This window comes from Emys orbicularis, chromosome 11 (assembly GCF_028017835.1).
Source record: "Emys orbicularis isolate rEmyOrb1 chromosome 11, rEmyOrb1.hap1, whole genome shotgun sequence".
NCBI classification, from domain to species: Eukaryota; Metazoa; Chordata; order Testudines; family Emydidae; genus Emys; species Emys orbicularis.
Window position 1 is genome coordinate 1,430,763 of NC_088693.1, and position 20,412 is coordinate 1,451,174.

General features: G+C 59.6%; 1 protein-coding gene across 1 annotated transcript; it reads left to right on the forward strand.

Annotated features, from left to right (window-relative positions):
* On the forward strand, positions 1-18,618 carry SLC23A3 (solute carrier family 23 member 3). The gene is made up of 12 exons (XM_065413753.1): positions 1-108; positions 1,710-1,867; positions 2,110-2,195; positions 10,891-10,964; positions 12,227-12,408; positions 12,790-12,913; positions 14,600-14,747; positions 14,839-15,092; positions 16,076-16,181; positions 16,912-17,079; positions 17,426-17,521; positions 18,293-18,618. The coding sequence occupies exons 1-12, from the start codon at positions 1-3 to the stop codon at positions 18,616-18,618; spliced, it is 1,830 nt and encodes a 609-aa protein (XP_065269825.1).
* Positions 18,619-20,412: the final 1,794 nt, after the last annotated feature.

Genomic DNA, 20,412 nt, shown 5'->3' on the forward strand with positions numbered 1-20,412 from the left:
ATGAATGGGGGCTGCTGCAGGAGCGCTGCCTCCCGGAGCCCTGTGTGCGCCTCCTACTCCCTGCTGAAGACGCCCCCCTGGGGCCTGAGCTGCTGCTTCGCCCTGCAGGTGAGAGAGGCCGCAGGCGCGCCGCTGGCAGCGGATGGGCAGGGACAAGCCCTGACACCCCAGGGCCCGGGATGGGTGGGGGGTGGGATGTGGCCGTGCCTGGCGGGACGGTCGAGAGCGCCGAGGGCGGGGGAGCACCGGCACCATGGCACGATGCCCAGACCCTGGAGTATCTAAGGGAAATCCCCAGGAGGGACGAGGAGCCGGGCTCGTCTGGGGGCAACTCCGAGCCGGTTCTCTGCCCGTGGAGGGGGGTGGGGCAGGCGTTAGGGAATGGGTCTGGCCTGGCGCTTCCTGCGGCTCGGCAGGGCAGGTGCCAGCGTGGTGCTGGGATCCCCGTTGGCGCTGGGGGAAGGATGTGGTCAAGATAGAGCTCCCCCCAGCCCTCTGCTGCAGTGCCGAGAGTCCCAGGGACCGTCCAGCCCCTCCCTGGCCGCCGGCTGGTCCCCCCAGCCCAGCCCTGGCACCAGCCTGGCGTGATCAGGCCCCCAGCTCTGCGGTACATGTTCCCCCAGCGTTTCACTGAAGCCTCCTGCAGTCCGACCGCCTGCAGCTGGGCAGCTCACCCTGCCCTGCGGCTCGGCCCCTCAGCCCCATTTTGTGGGGGGAAACCGAGGCACAGGGAGGGGGGCCAGATTTTCAGTCCCGTGGGGTCTGGCCCTATGTGAGGGGCTGTGGGTCTCGCTCCCAGGGCTGGGACCTGGTGCCCTGCCTTGCCGGCTGCTCTAGCTCCGAGCTGGCTCTTGGGGTTACAGCCTCGGTTTCTACCCAATGGGAATGTTGAGTCTCTAGCAGCTGATGGGAGTGTTAAAGGGGCCAGGTGTGCTGGGCAGCACGGGGCTGATGGAGCCAGTTGGGACTGAGGGGCACTGGCACAGCAATGGCGGGGGGGAGCCCAGGGCTGGGCTGGCAGGGGCTGTGGGTCGGGAGTGAGGGGCACCGGCAGAGCTGGGGGGGAGCCCAGGGCTGGGCTAGCAGGGGCTGCGGGTCGGGAGTGAGGGACACCGGCAGAGCTGGGGGGGGAGCCCAGGGCTGGGCTAGCAGGGGCTGCGGGTCGGGAGTGAGGGACACCAGCAGAGCTGGGGGGGGAGCCCAGGGCTGGGCTAGCAGGGGCTGCGGGTCGGGAGTGAGGGACACCGGCAGAGCTGGGGGGGGAGCCCAGGGCTGGGTTAACAGGGGCTGTGGGTCGGGAGTGAGGGGCACCGGCAGAGCTGGGGGGGAGCCCAGGGCTGGGTTAGCAGGGGCTGCGGGTCGGGAGTGAGAGGCACCGGCAGAGCTGGGGGGGGGGAGCCCAGGGCTGGGCTAGCAGGGGCTGCGGGTCGGGAGTGAGGGGCACCGGCAGAGCTGGGGGGAGCCCAGGGCTGGGCTAGCAGGGGCTGCAGGTTGGGATTGAGGGGCACCGGCAGAGCTGGGGGAGAGAGCCCAGGGCAGAGGTGTCAGGGGACTGTGGGTTGGGATGGGGAGGGGGGTAGAGCTGCAGGGTAAAGCTGCGGGGCGGGGGCAGAGCCGTGGGGCAGGGGCAGAGCCGCGGGGCGCCCTATGCTGCACAGTGGCACAAGCCAGTGCCTGCTGTGACTCCCCCCCGGCCTCACTCTCTCCAGCACCTGGCTGTCCAGGCCTCTCTCCTCTGCATCTTCCACCTGCTCCTGCTCCCAGCGCCCCCCGTCCGGGACCAGAACCGGAACTGGAACGAGCTGCTGGCCCGGAGCCTCTTTGCCTGTGGGGTCTCCACGGCGCTGCAGACCAGCCTGGGCAGCAGGTGAGTGACGGGCCCTGGGGACTCCCACGGGTTGCGGGGGGCAGGAGGGGGCCCCCACCTCTCCCTGAACCCAGGCACCCGGGGAGATGGGAGCCAGCATCTGGGCCAAGTGGGTTTCTCTCCCTGCTCCCCATCCCCTGCCTCTGGATCCTGCCAGGGGGGTGGGGAGGGGAGGAGCCCCAGCCCTGTTTGCAGCCCCCTCCGCACTTCCCAGCTGATCTGTCTTTGCTGTTGCCTGGCAGGTTGCCCTTGGTTCAAGCGCCATCGTTCGAGTTCCTGATCCCCGCCATGGTGCTGAGCCGCCACATGCCCCACACGGCCAGGAACGGTGAGCAGAGCCCCCGGCATATCGTCCCGGCCCAGCGGGGACCTGGGCACGCAGGAGCCGGCCTGGCCCAGGCAGGGATGTGGGAGCGCGGGAGCCGGGCCTGGCCCAGGGGGGGACATGGGAGCATGGGAGCCGGGCCTGGCCCAGGTGAGGACATGGGACCCAGGCCTGGCCCAGGTGGGGACATGGGAGCACAGGAGCCAGGCCTGGCCCAGGTGGGGACATGGGAGTGCGGGAGTGTGGAACTCCTTACCTGAGGAGGTTGTGAAGGCTAGGACTATAACAATGTTTAAAGGGGGACTGGATAAATTCATGGTGGCTAAGTCCATAAATGGCTATTAGCCAGGATGGGTAAGAATGGTGTCCCTAGCCTCTGTTCGTCAGAGGATGGAGATGGATGGCAGGAGAGAGATCACTTGATCATTGCCTGTTAGGTTCACTCCCTCTGGGGCACCTGGCATTGGCCACTGTCGGTAGACAGATACTGGGCTAGATGGACCTTTGGTCTGACCCAGTACGGCCTTTCTTATGTTCTTATGTTCTTATGGGAGCCGGGCCTGGCCCAGGTGAGGACATGGTAGCGTGGGAGCCGGGCCTGGCCCAGGTGAGGACATGGGAGCACGGGAGCCGGGCCTGGCCCAGGGGGGGGACATGGTAGCGTGGGAGCCGGGCCTGGCCCAGGTGGGGACATGGTAGCGTGGGAGCCGGGCCTGGCCCGGTGGCCAGCCCAGCGCTCTGCGCCTCCCCACCGGAGGGGATCGACTGAACTCGGCTCTCGTAGGGGCAGGGGTGTAAGGCAGACACACTTTGTCCTTGTAACTTGCCAGAGCCCCTCACCCGCAAGTCCTGCCTCCAGCCCAGGGACGCTGCCCTGATGGTCCGTCGCCCTCCCCGATAGGCTGCCTCTTACTCCCAGGCTGGTCTGTCTTGCTCCAGCGGCCGGCCTCAGGCTGCTGGTCAAGGACCCTCTGGGCCGGCTGTGCTCAGGGAAGGAGAAGCAGGGACCGGGGATTACGACCCCCCGGGTGGCATCTCCTCGCACCCGCACCTTGGGATGGCAACTGAGCAGGGCACGTACCAGCTGCAGGGCAGGGCATCTGGCTCGTGGCCCCACGTGGGCCTAGCTGGGATGCCACTACCCCAGCCTGGCAGTGCCAGGAGTCTGGCATCGCTCTGCTTCTGCCCCAGCATGGGGCTTTCCTGGCTGACATTTCAGGACCCAAAGCAGCTTCAAACCCAGCCTTAAGAATGTAAGAACGGCCACACTGGGTCAGGCCATTGGTCCGTCCAGTCCAGGGTCCTGTCTTCCTGTAGTGGCCGGTGCCAGGTGCTTCAGAGAGAGTGAACAGAACAGGGCAATTATCGAGTGATCCATCTCCTGTCGTCCAGTCCCAGCTCCTGGCAGTCAGAGGTTTAGGGACACCCAGAGCAGGGGGTTGCATCCCTGCCCATCCTGGCTAATTGCCATTGCTGGGCCTATTCTCCAGGAACTTCTCTAGTTCTGTTTGGAACCCAGTTATAGTCTTGGCCTTCACAACATCCCCTCGCAAGGAGTTCCACAGGTTAACTGTGTGCTGTGTGAAGAAATAATTCCGCTTGTTTGCATTAAACCTGCTGCCTATTAATTTCATTGGGTGACCCCTGGTTCTTGTGTTATGTGAAGGGGTAAATAACACTTCCCGATTCACTCTCTCCACACCAGCCATCATCTTATAGACCTCTACCATATCCCCTCTTAGTGATCTCTTTTCCAAGATGAACAGTCCTAATCTTTTTAATCTCTCCTTGTATGGAAGCTGTTCCATACCCTTGACAATGTCTTGGATGGTTTAGACCCAACAAATCCTGCATCTTGGCAGGGGTTAGACAAGATGACCTGTGTGGTTCCCTCAAACCCTGTGGGTCTCTGATTCTGCCATCTTTGTTGCCCTGCTCTGAACCTTTTTCCAGTTCCACTGTATCCGTTGTTGAGATGGGGTGACCAGAACTGCCCACTGTATTCCAGGTGTGGGTGTGCCGTGGGTCGATAGAGCAGCATTAGGATATGTTTTGTCTTATTTTCTATCCCTTTCCCAATGCTTCCGAACATGCTCTTAGCGCTTGTGGCCACTGCTGTGCATGGAACTGAAGTTCTCCGAGAACTCGCCCTGGGTAAGGCAACGTTTTAGTCACGGGTATTTTTAGTAACAGTCACGGACAGGTCATAGACTCATAGAATATCAGGGTTGGACGGGACCTCAGGAGGGATCTAGTCCAACCCCCTGCTCAAAGCAGGACCAACCCAACTAAATCATCCCAGCCAGGGCTTTGTCAAGTCGGGCCTTAAAAACCTCCAAGGAAGGAGATTCCATCACCTCCCTAGGTAACGCATTCCAGTGCTTCACCACCCTCCTAGTGAAATAGTGTTTCCTAATATCCAACCTAGACCTCCCCCACTGCAACTTGAGACCATTACTCCTTGTTCTGTCATCTGCCACCATTGAGAACAGCCGAGCTCCATCCTCTTTGGAACCCCCCTTCAGGTAGTTGAAGGCTGCTATCAAATCCCCCCTCATTCTTCTCTTCTGGAGACTAAACAATCCCAGTTCCCTCAGCCTCTCCTCATAAGTCATGCGCTCCAGCCCCCTGATCATTTTTGTTGCCCTCCGCTGGACTCTTTCCAATTTTTCCACATCCTTCTTGTAGTGTGGGGCCCAAAACTGGACACAGTACTCCAGATGAGGCCTCACCAATGTCGAATAAAGGGGAACGATCACGTCCCTCGATCTGCTGGCAATGCCCCTACTTATACAGCCCAAAATGCCGTTCGCCTTCTTGGCAACAAGAGCACACTGTTGACTCATATCCAGCTTCTCGTCCACTGTGACCCCTAGGTCCTTTTCTGCAGAACTGCTACCTAGCCACTCGGTCCCTAATCTGTAGCTGTACATGGGATTCTTCCGTCCTAAGTGCAGGACTCTGCACTTGTCCTTGTTGAACCTCATCAGGTTTCTTTTGGCCCAATCCTCTAATTTGTCTAGGTCCCTCTGTATCCGATCCCTACCCTCCAGTGTATCTACCACTCCTCCCAGCTTAGTGTCATCTGCAAACTTGCTGAGAGTGCAGTCCACACCATCTTCCAGATCATTAATAAAGATATTAAACAAAACCGGCCCCAGGACCGACCCTTGGGGCACTCCGCTTGAAACCGGCTGCCAACTAGACATGGAGCCATTGATCACTACCCGTTGAGCCCGACGATCTAGCCAGCTTTCTATCCACCTTACAGTCCATTCATCCAGCCCATACTTCTTTAACTTGGCAGCAAGAATACTGTGGGAGATCGTATCAAAAGCTTTGCTAAAGTCAAGGAATAACACATCCACTGCTTTCACCTCATCCACAGAGCCAGTTATCTCATCATAGAAGGCAATTAGGTTAGTCAGGCACGACTTCCCCTTGGTGAATCCATGCTGACTGTTCCTGATCACTTTCCTCTTCTCTAAGTGTTTCAGAATTGATTCCTTGAGGACCTGCTCCATGATTTTTCCAGGGACTGAGGTGAGGCTGACTGGCCTGTAGTTCCCCAGATCCTCCTCCTTCCCTTTTTGAAAGATGGGCACTACATTAGCCTTTTTCCAGTCATCCGGGACCTCCCCCGATCGCCATGAGTTTTCAAAGATAATGGCCAATGGCTCTGCAATCACATCCGCCAACTCCTTTAGCACCCTCGGATGCAGCGCATCCGGCCCCATGGACTTGAGCTCGTCCAGCTTTTCTAAATAGTCCCGAACCACTTCTTTCTCCACAGAGGGCTGGTCACCTTCTCCCCATATTGTGCTGCCCAGTGCAGCAGTCTGGGAGCTGACCTTGTTCGTGAAGACAGAGGCAAAAAAAGCATTGAGTACATTAGCTTTTTCCACATCCTCGGTCACTAGGTTGCCTCCCTCATTCAGTAAGGGGCCCACACTTTCCTTGACTTTCTTCTTGTTGCTAACATACCTGAAGAAACCCTTCTTGTTACTCTTAACATCTCTTGCTAGCTGCAACTCCAAGTGTGATTTGGCCTTCCTGATTTCACTCCTGCATGCCTGAGCAATATTTTTATACTCCTCCCTGGTCATTTGTCCAATCTTCCACTTCTTGTAAGCTTCTTTTTTGCGTTTAAGATCAGTAAGGATTTCACTGTTAAGCCAAGCTGGTCACCTTCCATATTTACTATTCTTTCTACACATCGGGATGGTTTGTTCCTGCAACCTCAATAAGGATTCTTTAAAATACAGCCAGCTCTCCTGGACTCCTTTGCCCCTCATGTTATTCTCCCAGGGGATCCTGCCCATCAGTTCCCTGAGGGAGTCAAAGTCTGCTTTTCTGAAGTCCAGGGTCCGTATTCTGCTGCTCTCCTTTCTTCCTTGTGTCAGGATCCTGAACTCGACCATCTCATGGTCACTTCCTCCCAGGTTCCCATCTACTTTTGCTTCCCCTACTAATTCTTCCCTGTTTGTGAGCAGCAGGTCAAGAAAAGCTCTGCCCCTAGTTGGTTCCTCCAGCACTTGCACCAGGAAATTGTCCCCTACACTTTCCAAAAACTTCCTGGATTGTCTGTGCACCGCTGTATTGCTCTCCCAGCAGATATCAGGGTGATTAAAGTCTCCCATGAGAACCAGGGCCTGCGATCTAGCAACTTCTGCTAGTTGCCAGAAGAAAACCTCGTCCACCTCATCCCCCTGGTCTGGTGGTCTATAGCAGACTCCGACCACGACATCACCCTTGTTGCTCACACTTCTCAACTTTATCCAGAGACACTCAGGTTTTTCTGCAGTTTCATACCGGAGCTCTGAGCAGGTCACGGGCAGTAAACAAACATTCATGGCCCGTGACCCGTTCGTGACTTTTACTATATACCCCTGACTAAAACTGGGGGGGGGGGGCTTCCCGGGGGCACCGTGGGTTCTGGAGGGGGGCGGGTAGTGGCACACGGCCTGGGACCCTGCTGGTGCCGGGCGGGGGGGGGGGGGGTGTTTGGCGGGGCCAGCAGGCTCCCTACCTGGCTCTGCACCTCCACCCCCCCAGCAGCAGCAGAGTTAGGGTGTGGGAGGGGGTAGGGGGTTGGGGCACGGAATGGGGTGAGGTGGGCTCTGGGTGTGTTTACCTTGGGGGGCTCCCTGGAAGGGGGGACATCCCCCTCCCTCGGCTCCTAGGCAGAGGCGTGGCCAGGCAGCTCTGCGGGCTGCCTCCGCCCAGAGTGCTGGCTCCGCAGCTCCCATTGGCTGGGAACCGCGGCCAATGGGAGCTGCGGGGGTGGTGCCTGCAGGCAGAGGCAGTGCACAGAACTTCCTCCAAGGTAAGCGCCACCCAGAGCTCGCCTCACCCTGTCCCGTGCCCCAACTCCCTGCCCCCAACCCTAACTCTGCTGCTGCTGGGGGGTGAGGGGCAGTGGCCCGAGAGTGCCCTACCAGTGGCTGGTGTGACTGGCGCAGGGGCTGCCTGCAGAAGTCACCGACAAACTTGCAGCCTTATCCATGGTGAATCCAAGATCTCTGTCAAGTGCTAAGGACTAATTTAGAACCCATCATTAGATATTGTACCTGGGATTATGTTTTCCAATGTGCGTCACTTTGCACTTATTAATTGTGAATTTCATCAGCCATTCTGTTTCCCAGGCACCCAGTTGTGTGAGATCCCTTTGTAGCTCTTCGCAGGCTGCTTTGGGCTTCACTATTTTGAGGAATTTTGTATCATCTGCAAACTTTGCCAGCGGTGATCACTGTTTACCCCGTTTTCCAGACCTCTTATGAATATGTTGAATAAGACTGGTCCCAGTACAGATCCCTGGGGGACCCCACTATTTACCTCTCTCCACTGTGAAAACTGACCATTTAGTCCTCCCCTTTGTTTCCTGTCTTTCAAACAGTTACTGATCTATGAGAGGACCGTCCCTCTTACTTCTCTTTAGAGCCTTTGGTGAGGGACCTTGTCAAAAATCCCAGTACAGTGTATCCACTGGATCCCCCTTGTCCACCTGCTTGTTGACCCCTCTGTGACGAACTGGGACTGTTCTTCCTGTGGGCTTTGAATGCTGACAGGGGAGTGTGGCTAGGATAGTCTGCATTGGGGGATGGGAGACTGACCGACGGAGAATACCTGAGCATGTAACATGAGAACTCAGGAAGGGGTTAGAGGCGAGGTGACACCTTTGCCCGGGAAACTGAACAAAGGCTGTGGGAGGGGTCGCTGAAGGCAGAGTCTGAGGAGCTGGCTAGTGACCAGGGCTGGGAGGCAGACGGGGCTCTGACCTCCCAAGGGGGCTGGGGCGCCCTGGGAGCCCAAGATGGACCTAACTGAGGGGGTCCTGGTGTCTGTACCTGCAAGACCTGTCTTGGACTGTGTTCCTGTCGTCTAAATAAACCTTCTGCTTTACTGGCTGGCTGAGAGTCATGGTGAATCGCAGGAAGCCGGGGGTGCAGGGCCTTGTGTCCCCCCACACTCCGTGACCCCCTCAAACAATTCGAACAGAGTGGTGAGGCATGTCACATTAGCTATGCTCCAGTCATCTGGTCCAGAGGCGTGTTTCGGAGATCGGTTACACACCGCGGTTACTAATTCTGCAATTTGATATTTGAGGTTCTTCAGAACTCTTGTGTGAATCCCATCTGGGCCTGGTGACTTATTGCTGTTTATCAATTTGTTCTAAAACCTCCTCTATTAACACATCACTCTGGGACAGTGCGTCAGATTTGTTTCCCCAAAAGGACAGCTCTGATGTGGGGATCTCCCTCATGTCCTCTGCAGTGAAGACTGATGCAAAGAATTCATTTAGCTTCTCTGCAACACCCTGGTCTGCCTTGAGTGCTCCGTTAGCATGATGGTGGTCGAGTGCCCCTAGTGCCTGTTTGGCCGGGTTCCTGCTCCTGTTATACTTAAAAATCTTACTGTTCGCTTTTGTGTCTTGAGCAAGTTGCTTCTCAAATTCTCTCTTGCCCTGCCTCATTCTACCTTTCCACATAACTGGCCAGAGTTTGTGCCCCGTCCTATTGGCCTCACTAGGATCTGATGTCCAAATTTTAAAGGGTGCCCCTTTGCCTCTCCCAGCATCCATTACTCTGCTGTTTAGCCATGGCGGGGGGAGGGGGGTCTTCTGGTCTTCTCACGAGCTTTTCTGATTTGGGGTCTGCATTTCATCTGAGCCTCTATTGTGGTGTTTTTAAGTAGTCTCCTTGCTGCTTGCAGGCATTTCACCCTTGTGACAGCTCCTCTGAATTTGGGTTGTTCCCCTTTTGAAAGTGAAAAGCCCCCCCCCCCCTCACCAAGAATGTTAAATTTAATTACATGATGGTCACTATTACTGAGCGATCCAGCTATAGTCACCTCTTGGACCAGATCCTATGTGCCACCTAGGACTAAATCAAGACGTGCCTCTCCCCTTGTGGGTTCCAGGACCAGCTGCTCCAAGAAGCCGTCAGTAATGGTGTCTAGAAATGTTCTCTCTGCATCCTGCCCAGAGGCGACATGTTCCCAGGCAATTAGTGAGTTTTCTGGTTTCTGTAGCCTCTGTAACCTCCCTTAGCATTTCTCAGTTGCCGTCACCATCCTGGTCAGGTGGTCGGTAGCATATCCCCACTGCCAGACTCTGATTATTCAAGCATGGGATTTCTACTCACCGAGAGTCTATGGGACCATTTGATTCTTTTAAGATTTTTACCATATTCGACTGCGTGGTGGTTTCTTTCACACACGGCACCACTCCCCACCAGCGCGGCCTGCTCTGTCCTTCCTGTATATTTTGTACCCTTTGATGATCATCCTTCCAGCACATTTCTCTGATGCCTCTTACATCACTATCCTCACGCAATGCCAGCCCCTCTGCTTCACCCAGCTGGGTATTTAGACTTCTGGAGAGACAAGGAGGGGGAGGTCAGATCTCTGATTGGCCCAACTTCTGTTGGTGGGAGAGAGACGCGTTTGAGCGACACAGAGTTCTCCTTCCTTGCCTTCCTGTGTTATACTGACCTAGGACTCCGTCTCCGCTACCTGAGACTGGTCCTCACCAGCTCCCACCTGGACTTCCCCGACCTCTAGCCTGTCCTCTTTGTTAGGTTACAGAGTTCCACCGTTAATCAATTCATCCCTAAGAGATGCCTCTGCCTGAACCTTGGCTTCCCCCAGCCCTTAGTGTAAAACCTCCTCTGCGACCTTTTGAACTGGTTCCGTTTGGTTCCGGTGGAGCTCGTCCTTCCTGTATAGGCTCCTCCCTCCCCCAAAGGTTCCCCAGTTCCTAATGCACCTCACCCCTCCTCCCTACCCCATCACCTCAGCCCCGCACGGAGACGTGGCAGCTCTGCCTGTATGCCTGGCCCTGCGCGTGGAGCTGGAAGCATTTCAGAGAATGCTGCCATGGAGTCCTGGACTACAACCTCTTTCCTGCCAGCCTCCAAGACCTCTCTCCTGTCCTTCCCTATGTCACTGGTACCTCCATGTGCCACGGCCACCGGCTCCACCCCAGCACTGCACATAAACCCACTGGAGTCCCATGCCATCCACTGCCTTGGCACCCAGCAGGCAACGCTGGGTGGGTCTCCTGCTCACCACAATCCCACCACTGACATCCCCCATTCCTGTTACCTGGCTCCTCCTAGTAACTGGGGTCCCCTCCCCCTCCAGGTACCGCTCAGCCCCGATGGCTGCCCGGTCATGTCTCTCCGTCCTTCCCTTCCAGGTACAGACGTGCCTGCTGAGTGCGCTGAGCAGGACTGTGCCGCCCCCGGGAGCTGGAATCAGTCACTCCGAGAGGTTGGTGCCTCTGCTATCCCAGCCCTGGGGAGCACGCGGAGAGTGGGGGATGTGGGGGGGGGGTAGGGTGTGGGGGTGTGTGCAGGAGTGGGAGGAGGGTGTGTGTGGGGATGGGATGGGTGTGGGGCGTGGAGGGGTGGGCTGCGGGGGTGCATGGGGGTTGGGGTGCATGGGGGTGGGGGCGGTTGGGGTGCATTGGGGTGCATGGGGGTGAGGTGTGTGTGTATAGGGGTGGGCTGCGGGGTGCATGGGGGTGGGGTGCATGGGAGGGTGGGGCGGTGGGGTGTGTGTGTGTGTGTCGGGGTGGGCTGCAGGGTGCATGGAGTGGGGGCAGTTGGGGTGCATTGGGGTGCATGGGGGTGGGGGTGTGTGTGTAGGGGTGGGATGCGGGGTGCATGGAGGTGGGGGCGGTTGGGGTGCATGGGGGCTGGGGTGCATGGGGGTGGGGGGGTGGTGTGTGTGTGTGTGTAGAGGTGGGCTGCGGGGTGCATGGGGTGGGGGCGGTTGGGGTGCATTGGGGTGCATGGGGGTGAGGTGTGTGTGTGTGTAGGGGTGGGCTGCGGGGTGCATGGGGGTGGGGTGCATGGGAGGGTGGGGCGGTGGGGGTGTGTGTGTGTTTAGGGGTGGGCTGTGGGGTGCATGGGGTGGGGGCAGTTGGGGTGCATGGGGGTGGGGTGGTGTGTGTGTGTGTAGGGGTGGGCTGCGGGGTGCATGGAGTGGGGGCGGTTGGGGTGCATTGGGGTGCATGGGGGTGGGGGTGTGTGTGTAGGGGTGGGATGCGGGGTGCATGGAGGTGGGGGCGGTTGGGGTGTATGGGGGCTGGGGTGCATGGGGGTGGGGGGTGGTGTGTGTGTGTGTGTAGAGGTGGGCTGCGGGGTGCATGGGGTGGGGGCGGTTGGGGTGCATTGGGGTGCATGGGGGTGTGGTGTGTGTGTAGGGGTGGGATGCAGGGTGCATGGAGGTGGGGGCAGTTGGGGTGCATGGGGGCTGGGGCGGTGGGGTATGTGTGTGTGTAGGGGTGGGCTGCGGGGTGCATGGGGGTGGGGTGCATGGGAGGGTGGGGCGGTGGGGGATGTGTGTGTGTAGGGGTGGGCTGCAGGGATGCATGGGGGTTGGGGAGTTTGCAGACGTCAGGTCCCAGGAGCAATAGGGAGCGGATGAACCCAGTGACTGGCTGAGTCGCTCTGGGAGGGGCTGGGGGTCTAGGCTCGGGGAGGCCATGGGGCCGCCATCACTGTCTTCTCATCCCTTGTTCTCCGCAGGTCTCTGGAGCCGTGGTGGTCTCGGGGCTGGTGCAGCTGGCGCTGGGGGTGTCTGGCGTGGGGGGATGGGTAGCCCAGCGCTGCGGGCCCATGGTCCTGGCCCCCAGCCTCTCCATCATCGGACTGTCTGCCTACAAAGAGGCAGCCCACTTCTGCTCGGCCAGCTGGGGGGTCGCCCTGCTGTACGTGAGTTTGGAGTCCTGCCACTGGGGCGGCCTGCGGAGCCACCTGGTCACACCCACACAGGGGTTCTGGCCCAGTCTCTCCCTATGGGGGGTGCTGTGGGGAGTGGTGTCAGGGGAACTCCCCGCTACTGCATTCCCCGCAGAAGGCACTAATGTGAGCGCTCTGATTCCCAGGCTCTCCCAGCAGGAGGCGCTGGGGGAATGGCGCATGCACATGTGGGGAAGGAGCTCCCAGCCTCTCCCAGCAGGGGGCGCTATGGGAGCTGCCCGGGGTGCAGCCTGCCAGCTGGGGTGATACATTTGAGCTGGGGCCCGGCTGCCCCGGGCGCTCCCTGCCCTGCATTAGCTGTGCCGTGACCCGGGCTCTGTCTCTCCTAGGCTCGTGCTCCTCGCCATCCTGTTCTCCCAGCACTTGGGGTCCTGCCGCCTGCCCCTTTGCACATGGACCCGGGCCAAGGGCATCTCCGTGGAGACAAGCATCCCAGCCTTGCGCATGTTTTCGGTATGAGGCCCCGTGCTGCGCGCGGCACTTTCGTTCCCCACTGGCCCTGGGCAGCCTGCCTGGGCACCGGCCCCCTCAGCGACTTGAGCATTTCACCCTCTTCTTTGTGACTGACTAAGACCCAGGGGATTTGGGTTAGTCGGCACCAAGGGGGACTGCGAGGGGCATCGGGGAGACGCAGCCTTGCCAGGCAATGGGCAGCGCTAGGGGAATTCGTATCGACAGAGGCCAAGTAATGCACATGGAGGGGGGACGTCAACGTCTGGTGCACCGTCCTGGCTCTCCCGGGGCTGTATCTACTCAGGGAGGGGGCTGGGCCCAGTGTAGACAACCCGAGCAGACCTCTGGTCAGTGCAAAGAAAGGATAGCGCAGAACTGGGCGGGCTCAGAGGACAGGAACGAGAACCATCAAGGACCTGGGAGAAGATCTCCTGTGCAGAGAGAGCAAAGACTGGGCACGTGATCAGTGTCTATAAAACACTGCCTGGTCGAGCGAAGGGAGGTGAGGAGTGTCTCTTCTCCTGGCTCACGGAGCAAGAACAAGAGGCCGCTGGATGAGAATGACAGGTGGGAGATCCAAAAGAAAACACTTTTTCACACAATGTGTGATTAGCCTGTGGAACTCACTGCCACAGGAAGTCACGATTCAGAAAGGGGCTGGACATTTCTCTGGATAACAGGACCCTCCAGAGTTGTTCTAATGAATTATAACACAAATTCTGGCAGGGCTATCACCCCTCCTGCATCAGGGCTTGAGCGGATCTCTAGCTGTCACAGACCGGGGGGTGGGGGGGTGATGTATGGGGGAGATAGAGGGGGGAAGAGCAACACAAATGATGAAAGGGCTAGAAAACATGAGCTATGAGGGAAGATTGAAATAACTGGGTTTGTTTAGCATGGAGAAGAGAAGACTGAGAGGGGACATGATAACAGTTTTCAAGTCCATAAAAGGCTGTTACAAGGAGGAGGGAGAAGAATTGTTCTTCTTAACCTTTCAGGGCAGGACAAGAAGCAATGGGCTTAAATTGCAGCAAGGGTGGTTCAGGTTGGACATTAGGAAACACTTCCTGTCAGGGTGGTTAAGCACTGGAACAAATTGCCCAGGGAAGCTGTGGAATCTCCGTCATTGGGGATTGTTAAGAGCCGGTTAGACACACACCTGTCAGGGATGGTTTAGATAATACTTAGTCCTGCCATGAGGCAGGAGACTGGTCAAGATGACCTCGCGAGGTCCCTTCCACGTCTATGGTTCTGTTATTTTATGATTATCCCCATCTGCTGCTGCATCTCGTTCTCGTTCCTGTCCTCTGAGTCCATCTTCCACCTTCCTCTGCAGCGTCTGATGCTGGGCGCTGCCCCAGGCAGGAGACTGGGGGAGCTGGAGCTGGGGGCTGACCCAGTCTGCCTTGCTGGGGTCCCATTCCTCTCCCTGGGCCAGACCCTCCGTCAGGGCAGCTCCACTGACTTGATGCTGATGGGTCTGGCCCCTTGCCCCACAAGCAGATCAAAGCACCTGGTGGCAATGGTACATTGGGGGGTGGGCTCCCTGCTCCGGGGAGCGGCGCTGGCTGTGCCGGGTTTCTAGCTTGTGGCTGTCATCGGTGGGTGCTCTGGCGGGGGCGGGGTGTGTGCCCTCGGGACGGGGCTTTCACGGACCCGTCTCAGGCTCCCTTCGCTGCCCTGCAGGTGCTGCTGCCGCTTTGCTGTGCCTGGATTGTCTGGGGAGTCCTGAGCCACCTTCGCGTCCGCTGGGACCTGCTGGGCCCTGCCACGTGGCAGCTGCCCACAGCCAACGGCACCCTCCGCTCCCCTTGGCTCCAAGTCCCTTACCCAGGTAGGACGAGGGACAGGGCCGGCCCTGCCCATCCACCCTCTGCCCGTGGCCCCCGTTCGCCAGTGACCGTCTCTATCTCCCTCCCTTCTAGGTGAGCGGGAATGGCCGTCCCTCAGCTCCCGGGCTCTGGGCGTGGGCGTCGCCATGGGCATCACCTCCAGCATGAACTCCGTGGGCTGCTACCTGCTGTGCCCGCGAGCGCTGCGGACCCCCGCCCTTCCTCGGCATGCCTGCAACCGCGGGCTCTGCACGGAAGGGCTGGGCAGCCTCCTTTTGGGGGCGCTGGGGGGGGTGAGTGGCACGGCTTCCAGCATCCCCAACGCCTGCACCAACAGCCTCACCCAGGTACGGCGGGGGACTCGGGTGGGGGGCCTGTGGGCATGCTGGGCCGACCCAGAGCTGCCACTGGGCTACGGTGCACCGGTCCGGCCAGCTCGCGGGACAGTGGGTAAGGGGGTTGCAGAGGGTATAACCGAGGCTGCCCAGTTATGGGCCGAGTCGCCTCCTCCATGCAGGCGGGTCCTGTCCACGCCCAAGCTGGGCGTGTGCCTCCACCAGGGGCCATCCCGGGGCTCATCTCACGCCAGCGAGGGCCCGGATCAGACGGCTTAGCTGGCACGGATGCCCCCTGCGGCGCTACCGGCAGCTCATTAGGGGCAGAGGGCAAGGCTCTCTCTGCGCAGGGGTACGGCAGGCCTGGTGGAAGGGCTCTGCCTGCCAGCGGTGCCCCGGCGCCCATGGGATGGCACTGGGGTCCAAGGGAGACCCTTCAAGGGGCAGCTGTTGGCACTGGAAGGCGACTCTCCCGCAGCCTGTGCCATGCGAGCAGGGTGGTCTGGGCAGGCAGGGCGGGCTGCCGGGAATTCAGGAGGCCCCAGAGCACTGGTGGAGGGATAACGTCACGACCCAGACGCCCAGGCTCTGCCCACCTGCGCTGGCAGCGGGTCGGGAGCCCAGGGCACAGCACAGAGCAGATCCCTGCTGCCCTGCTTTTCACAGAGGTGCAGGCCAGGGCGACGATGGCTCCCAGCATGCACTGCACACTGGCCATGCGTAGAACATAGGGTGCTGGAGGCTGCGTTGTGGGACAGTCTGGGCTGACTGGGGCCCCGGGTCTGCCCCAGAAATGGGGGGTTCAGGCCAGTGTATGGAGCGCTGAGGCAGACAGATGCCCCCTACCCCAAGCGCCAGGCCCTGCCAGCTGTGAGGGGGCCGGGGTGCACGGCAGGCCAGCGTGGGCAGAGGCAGTGGGGGGGGGGTGCAGGCTTGGGCAGGGTGCTACTGGGGCTCCCCCAGCCCACTCCCCATTCTCTTCTCTTTGTGCCCAGGCCAGCTCGCGTCACTCCGTGCAAGTGAGTGCGTTGGCATGTGTGTTCCTGGGCATGTCCCCCCGGCTGGCAGAGCTCCTCACCACCATCCCACTGGCGGTTCATGGTAAATAGCCCTCCTGAGCCGGGGCGCCAGGGAGACCCCCTCCCCCGCGGAGAACAGAGCGCTGGCCCCCCGCACCGTGTTCTGCGTTGCCTGAAGTTCGGGGGGGGCGACAAGGCCTGCTGCTCCAGCAGAGCCAGCAGGGGGCGCTCACACACTTTCTGTGTAGGCCCTACATAAACGGTAGCGTTACCCACGATTCCTCAGGGACAGCACAGCAGGCTCCTTTCTATAAGTCAGACTGCCAGCTGGGGTGAAATCCTGGCCCTGCTGACATCTGCGGCAAAACTCCCATTGGCGTCGGGATCGCAGCCGAGAGCCAGACCCATCCCCCTAGGAGCTGGGTCCTGCATCCCAGGGGGCGACAGGCAGGCAGCAGCGACCAGAGCCCCGTGACGTGGCTGAGCTGTGACGAGTGGCAGCACAGTACCCTGAACCTGGGCCTGACAGGCTGGGGCAAGGTGACCCAGCAGCAGAGCGGGTGTGCTCTGGAGCGGGCCATGTGCAGGCCTGACAGCTGGGAGGACGGATCGGCCTGTGAGTGGGGGTGGGAGAAGGGGAGAAGTGAGGCCAGTCCCCCTGAAGCAAAGCAATAGCAGGCCTGTTTTCTCACCTGGGATTCGCACACGTGTCCCACCCCACCCCCCATCAGGATTTGCACGCCCACCTTGCCCTGTCTGCAATGGGCACACGTGCTGCCCGCCCAGTCTGACCCCTCCGCTTGCTGCTGCAGGCGGCGTGCTCTGCGTGACATACACCGTTGCCGTCGGCACCGGGATTTCGTATTTCCAATACGCGAACATTGACTCAGGGAGGAACATCTTCATCGTCGGCTTCACCATGTTCATGGCGCTGCTGGTGCCGCGGTGGCTCAGCGCGGCCCCTGGATACGTGGCCACAGGTGCTGTATGAGCCGCCTTCTCTCGGGGCTGGGGGCTGACGACCCTGGGAATCACATTCCTTCTTGTGTTCCCCCCGGGACGCTGGACTCTGGGTCACCATGCGCTGTGTGAGTCCAGTCCTGGTGGCTGGCTGCTCCCCCTCCGTGCCATTCGGCTCCAGCCACTGATCCCTGGCAAGGCTCCGCACCCTGCAGCGGGGCTCCGAACCCTCCTTGCTCTTTGGCACCTGCTTATGGGCTGATCTTCCCCTTGTAGCCCTTAGCTGGAACGTTTCCGTCCGACGGACGCCTGGGTGCAGGGCGGTGCTGCTCGTGGTCGGGGTAACTCTGCTGTTGTTCCCCCTAGGCTGGGTCTGCCTGGACCTTTTCCTCCTCTCTGTGATGACGGTTCCAGTCTTTTTAACCGGCCTCTTGTCCTTCTTCTTGGAGAACACGGTCTCAGGTGAGAGGACGCCCCCACCCATTGCCAGGCGCCCTCGTTTAAATCTCTCTCTGCTGCAGGGGCAGCAAGTCTGGCTCCAGGCGAGTTGCTGCGGCTGGATTCTGGTGTTAGTTACCAAGGGATGTGGAATCCAGTCCTGTGCATCCGGCCAGCGGGCGCACGCGGGAGGGAGGCCCCTGTGGGACTGCTGTGAGGGAGAGTCATGGGGACTGTCACCGGGACAACAGCCCCGTGAGACTGACGGCTCCAGTCCCCACAGTCCCCGCCTGGGAAGGCCGTAAGGATGGGGATTTCTGCAATCCCGACTGTGCTGGTGGCCAGTGACCGGGACGCCTGGGATCCTGGTGATATTTATTGTCACCGTGGTGGTAGCGGTAAAGCCAGTGCCTGGCACCTCTGCAGCACCTTCCATTGCCCTGGGGACCGGAGCGTGGCTTAGTGTCTAGGGAGGGTTTAGCTGCGGTGAGTATTTTTACCAGTGCCAACCTCCAGCTGCCAGCCGGATCTCAGAGGGTTCTCCTCCAGCTGCCAGCTGGATCTCAGAGGGTTCTCCTCCAGCTGCCAGCCGGATCTCAGAGGGTTCTCCTCCAGCTGCCAGCCGGATCTCAGAGGGTTCTCCTCCAGCTGCCAGCCGGATCTCAGAGGGTTCTCCTCCAGCTGCCAGCCGGATCTCAGAGGGTTCTCCTCCAGCTGCCAGCTGGATCTCAGAGGGTTCTCCTCCAGCTGCCTGCGGGCGGGTTCTCTGACCACATCTCTCCTCCTTGGTTCCAGGCACTCTGGAAGAACGAGGGCTACTCACTGAGCTGGCAGCGTGGAAACCAGGCTTGGGCGAGAACGCTCCTCAGGGGTGCGGGAGCGAAGCCAGCCAGGTGTACGGGCTTCCCCCGGCCCTGAGAAGGCTGCTCCCTCCCTCCAGGTGTAAGGCCTTTCCATTCTGCTTCCTCTGCCCGGGGAGGGAGGAGAGCCACGCTTTGGAAGAGGGGTCAGCTCCCCCGGGGGAAGCCACAGGCCTGCTGCTGAAACCCAGCGCTGTGGAGGTGGAGTCAGAGAGGAAATGGAGAGAGACCGAGAGCCGCAAATGGGACAATGCTGTTTGATGCTGGAAACCGTCCCAAGGAACCTGCTCTGCATCCCTCTGCGGCAGGCATCGGAAGTGACGTGGGTTTCACCCGGTTAGTTTGCTCCCTGCATTTCAAGCTGGTACCGACTGGAGGGTGCAGTTCTGTCCCACGCTCCCAGCACGGACCTTGTTCCTCCCCAGCTGGGGCTGTATAAAAAGATGCAACCACCTCTGGACTTCTGGTTTCCTTTCCAGCCATCTCCAGTGCTGCATGTTTGTGTTAGCAGAAGAGAGGAGAGAGCCCGGCTCCTACTGGCTGCCTCTAGGACAGCAAGTGCCCTGTGGTGCTGGAGCCGGGGCAGAGGTCTGCTCTGGACCGAGGCCAGATTCACTAGGGGCTAAGAACGGAGCCAACAGCCAGCTGGGCTGCTTCAGCCTCTGTGCGCTTCCCCCTTTGGGTCGCACTGTCTGAGGCTGTCCAGAGAGAGGTGCTCCCGCAGAGCAGGCCTGGCAGGTCTCCGCTGGCCTCCTAAGGTTCCTGGTGGGCCAGAACCTCAGCCAGTTTGTGCACTGATGCTAAGTAGCCGCAGTGCTGTTGGTGCCGTCACAGCCATGCCGGGGAGTGTCTGGGACCCCGGCTTTCACCATGCTGGGCTGGGCTGGGCATAATTCCCATTTGTACTTGCTCCTGGCCATTGCTGCAGGCGGCTGTGACTCATTAGGGGGTGGGGGCAGGGCAGTTGCAAGCCCTAGCTGGGATGTCTGCTAACCCCTTGGCTTAATAAAAACCGCCTCTCCGCCCTGGCATGCCTGGAGGGAGCTGCAGCCAGGAGTCGTGTGGCCCTCTCCTGTGGACACATCCAAAGGGCTAGCCTCAGACTCCTCCGCCAGCTGGCAGAAGTCTCTACAGGTGCCCCGAGCAGGGCCCCTCTGCTCCATGTACTCCAGCCCCTTGGAGGCCATTTCTCCCCAGGATTTCGAGTCCCTCTGCTTTTCCCCACTCCCCCCCTTGCCAGGAGAGGGGACTGTAACAAGACACTGCAGGGGGCCTCTCTGCACTCCCTAGTCCGTAATATCTTACCCCAGCCGAGAGCAAGCGGGAGTGCCCCAGCAGGATGACCCCAACTCAGCTGGGCCAGGAGCTGGGGCAGCTTCCTGCTGTGTGCAGCGCTGGAGTTGTTCCGGTGCCTCTCAGGGGACCGGGACCCAAGGGGAGAACAGCCTCTGCCTGTCACAGAGGCTGGCAATTTTTAAATCATGATGTTTTTCTAAAAGCTCTGCTCTAGGAATGCTGTTGGGGCAGGTCTCTGGCCTGATTAGGTGATCACAGTGGTTCCTTCCGGCCTTGGGGCCTATGGGTCTAAGCGGGGCGTTCCAGCCATGGCAGCCGTTTGCAGAGCTACCCAATGGGAAGGCGTTAGCATGAGCGGCTATGGAAGGCTGGTCCCCAACCCCCTTTGCACTATTCCTGCTAGTTCGCTGGACTCCGCCAAGCCACAGAGAGGTCAGCCCTTCGCCTTCCGACTTGTACAATAACGAGGCTCAGCTCAGCAGAGAGCACCAGCGCGACCCGGCCTTTGGGCGGGGAGAGCTGCTCTGGGTCCGGATTTCGGGGGCAACACCCAGCACTGTTGTGATAACTGGGCCTACACATTTACCCGAAGTGTGAGCGCAGCTGTAAAGAGAGGGTGAAAGTTCCTGGTGTGTCACAAGAACCGTCCTATTGCAACACATGTGGACTGGGAAAGGTGCAAAGGACTGAATTAGCCCAAACAATGAGGCTGTCTGATATGATTCAAGGCCTGGTAAACAAGACCAGCGTGAGACTGAA

What these genes read in the sequence shown, in the direction of transcription:
- SLC23A3 (XM_065413753.1), top strand. Translation starts at nt 1, where the DNA reads ATGAATGGGGGCTGCTGCAGGAGCGCTGCCTCCCGGAGCCCTGTGTGC. An exon ending in GCTGCTGCTTCGCCCTGCAG is followed by an intron (nt 109 to 1,709) that starts GTGAGAGAGGCC and finishes CACTCTCTCCAG; the next exon opens with CACCTGGCTGTCCAGGCCTC. An exon ending in CAGACCAGCCTGGGCAGCAG is followed by an intron (nt 1,868 to 2,109) that starts GTGAGTGACGGG and finishes GTTGCCTGGCAG; the next exon opens with GTTGCCCTTGGTTCAAGCGC.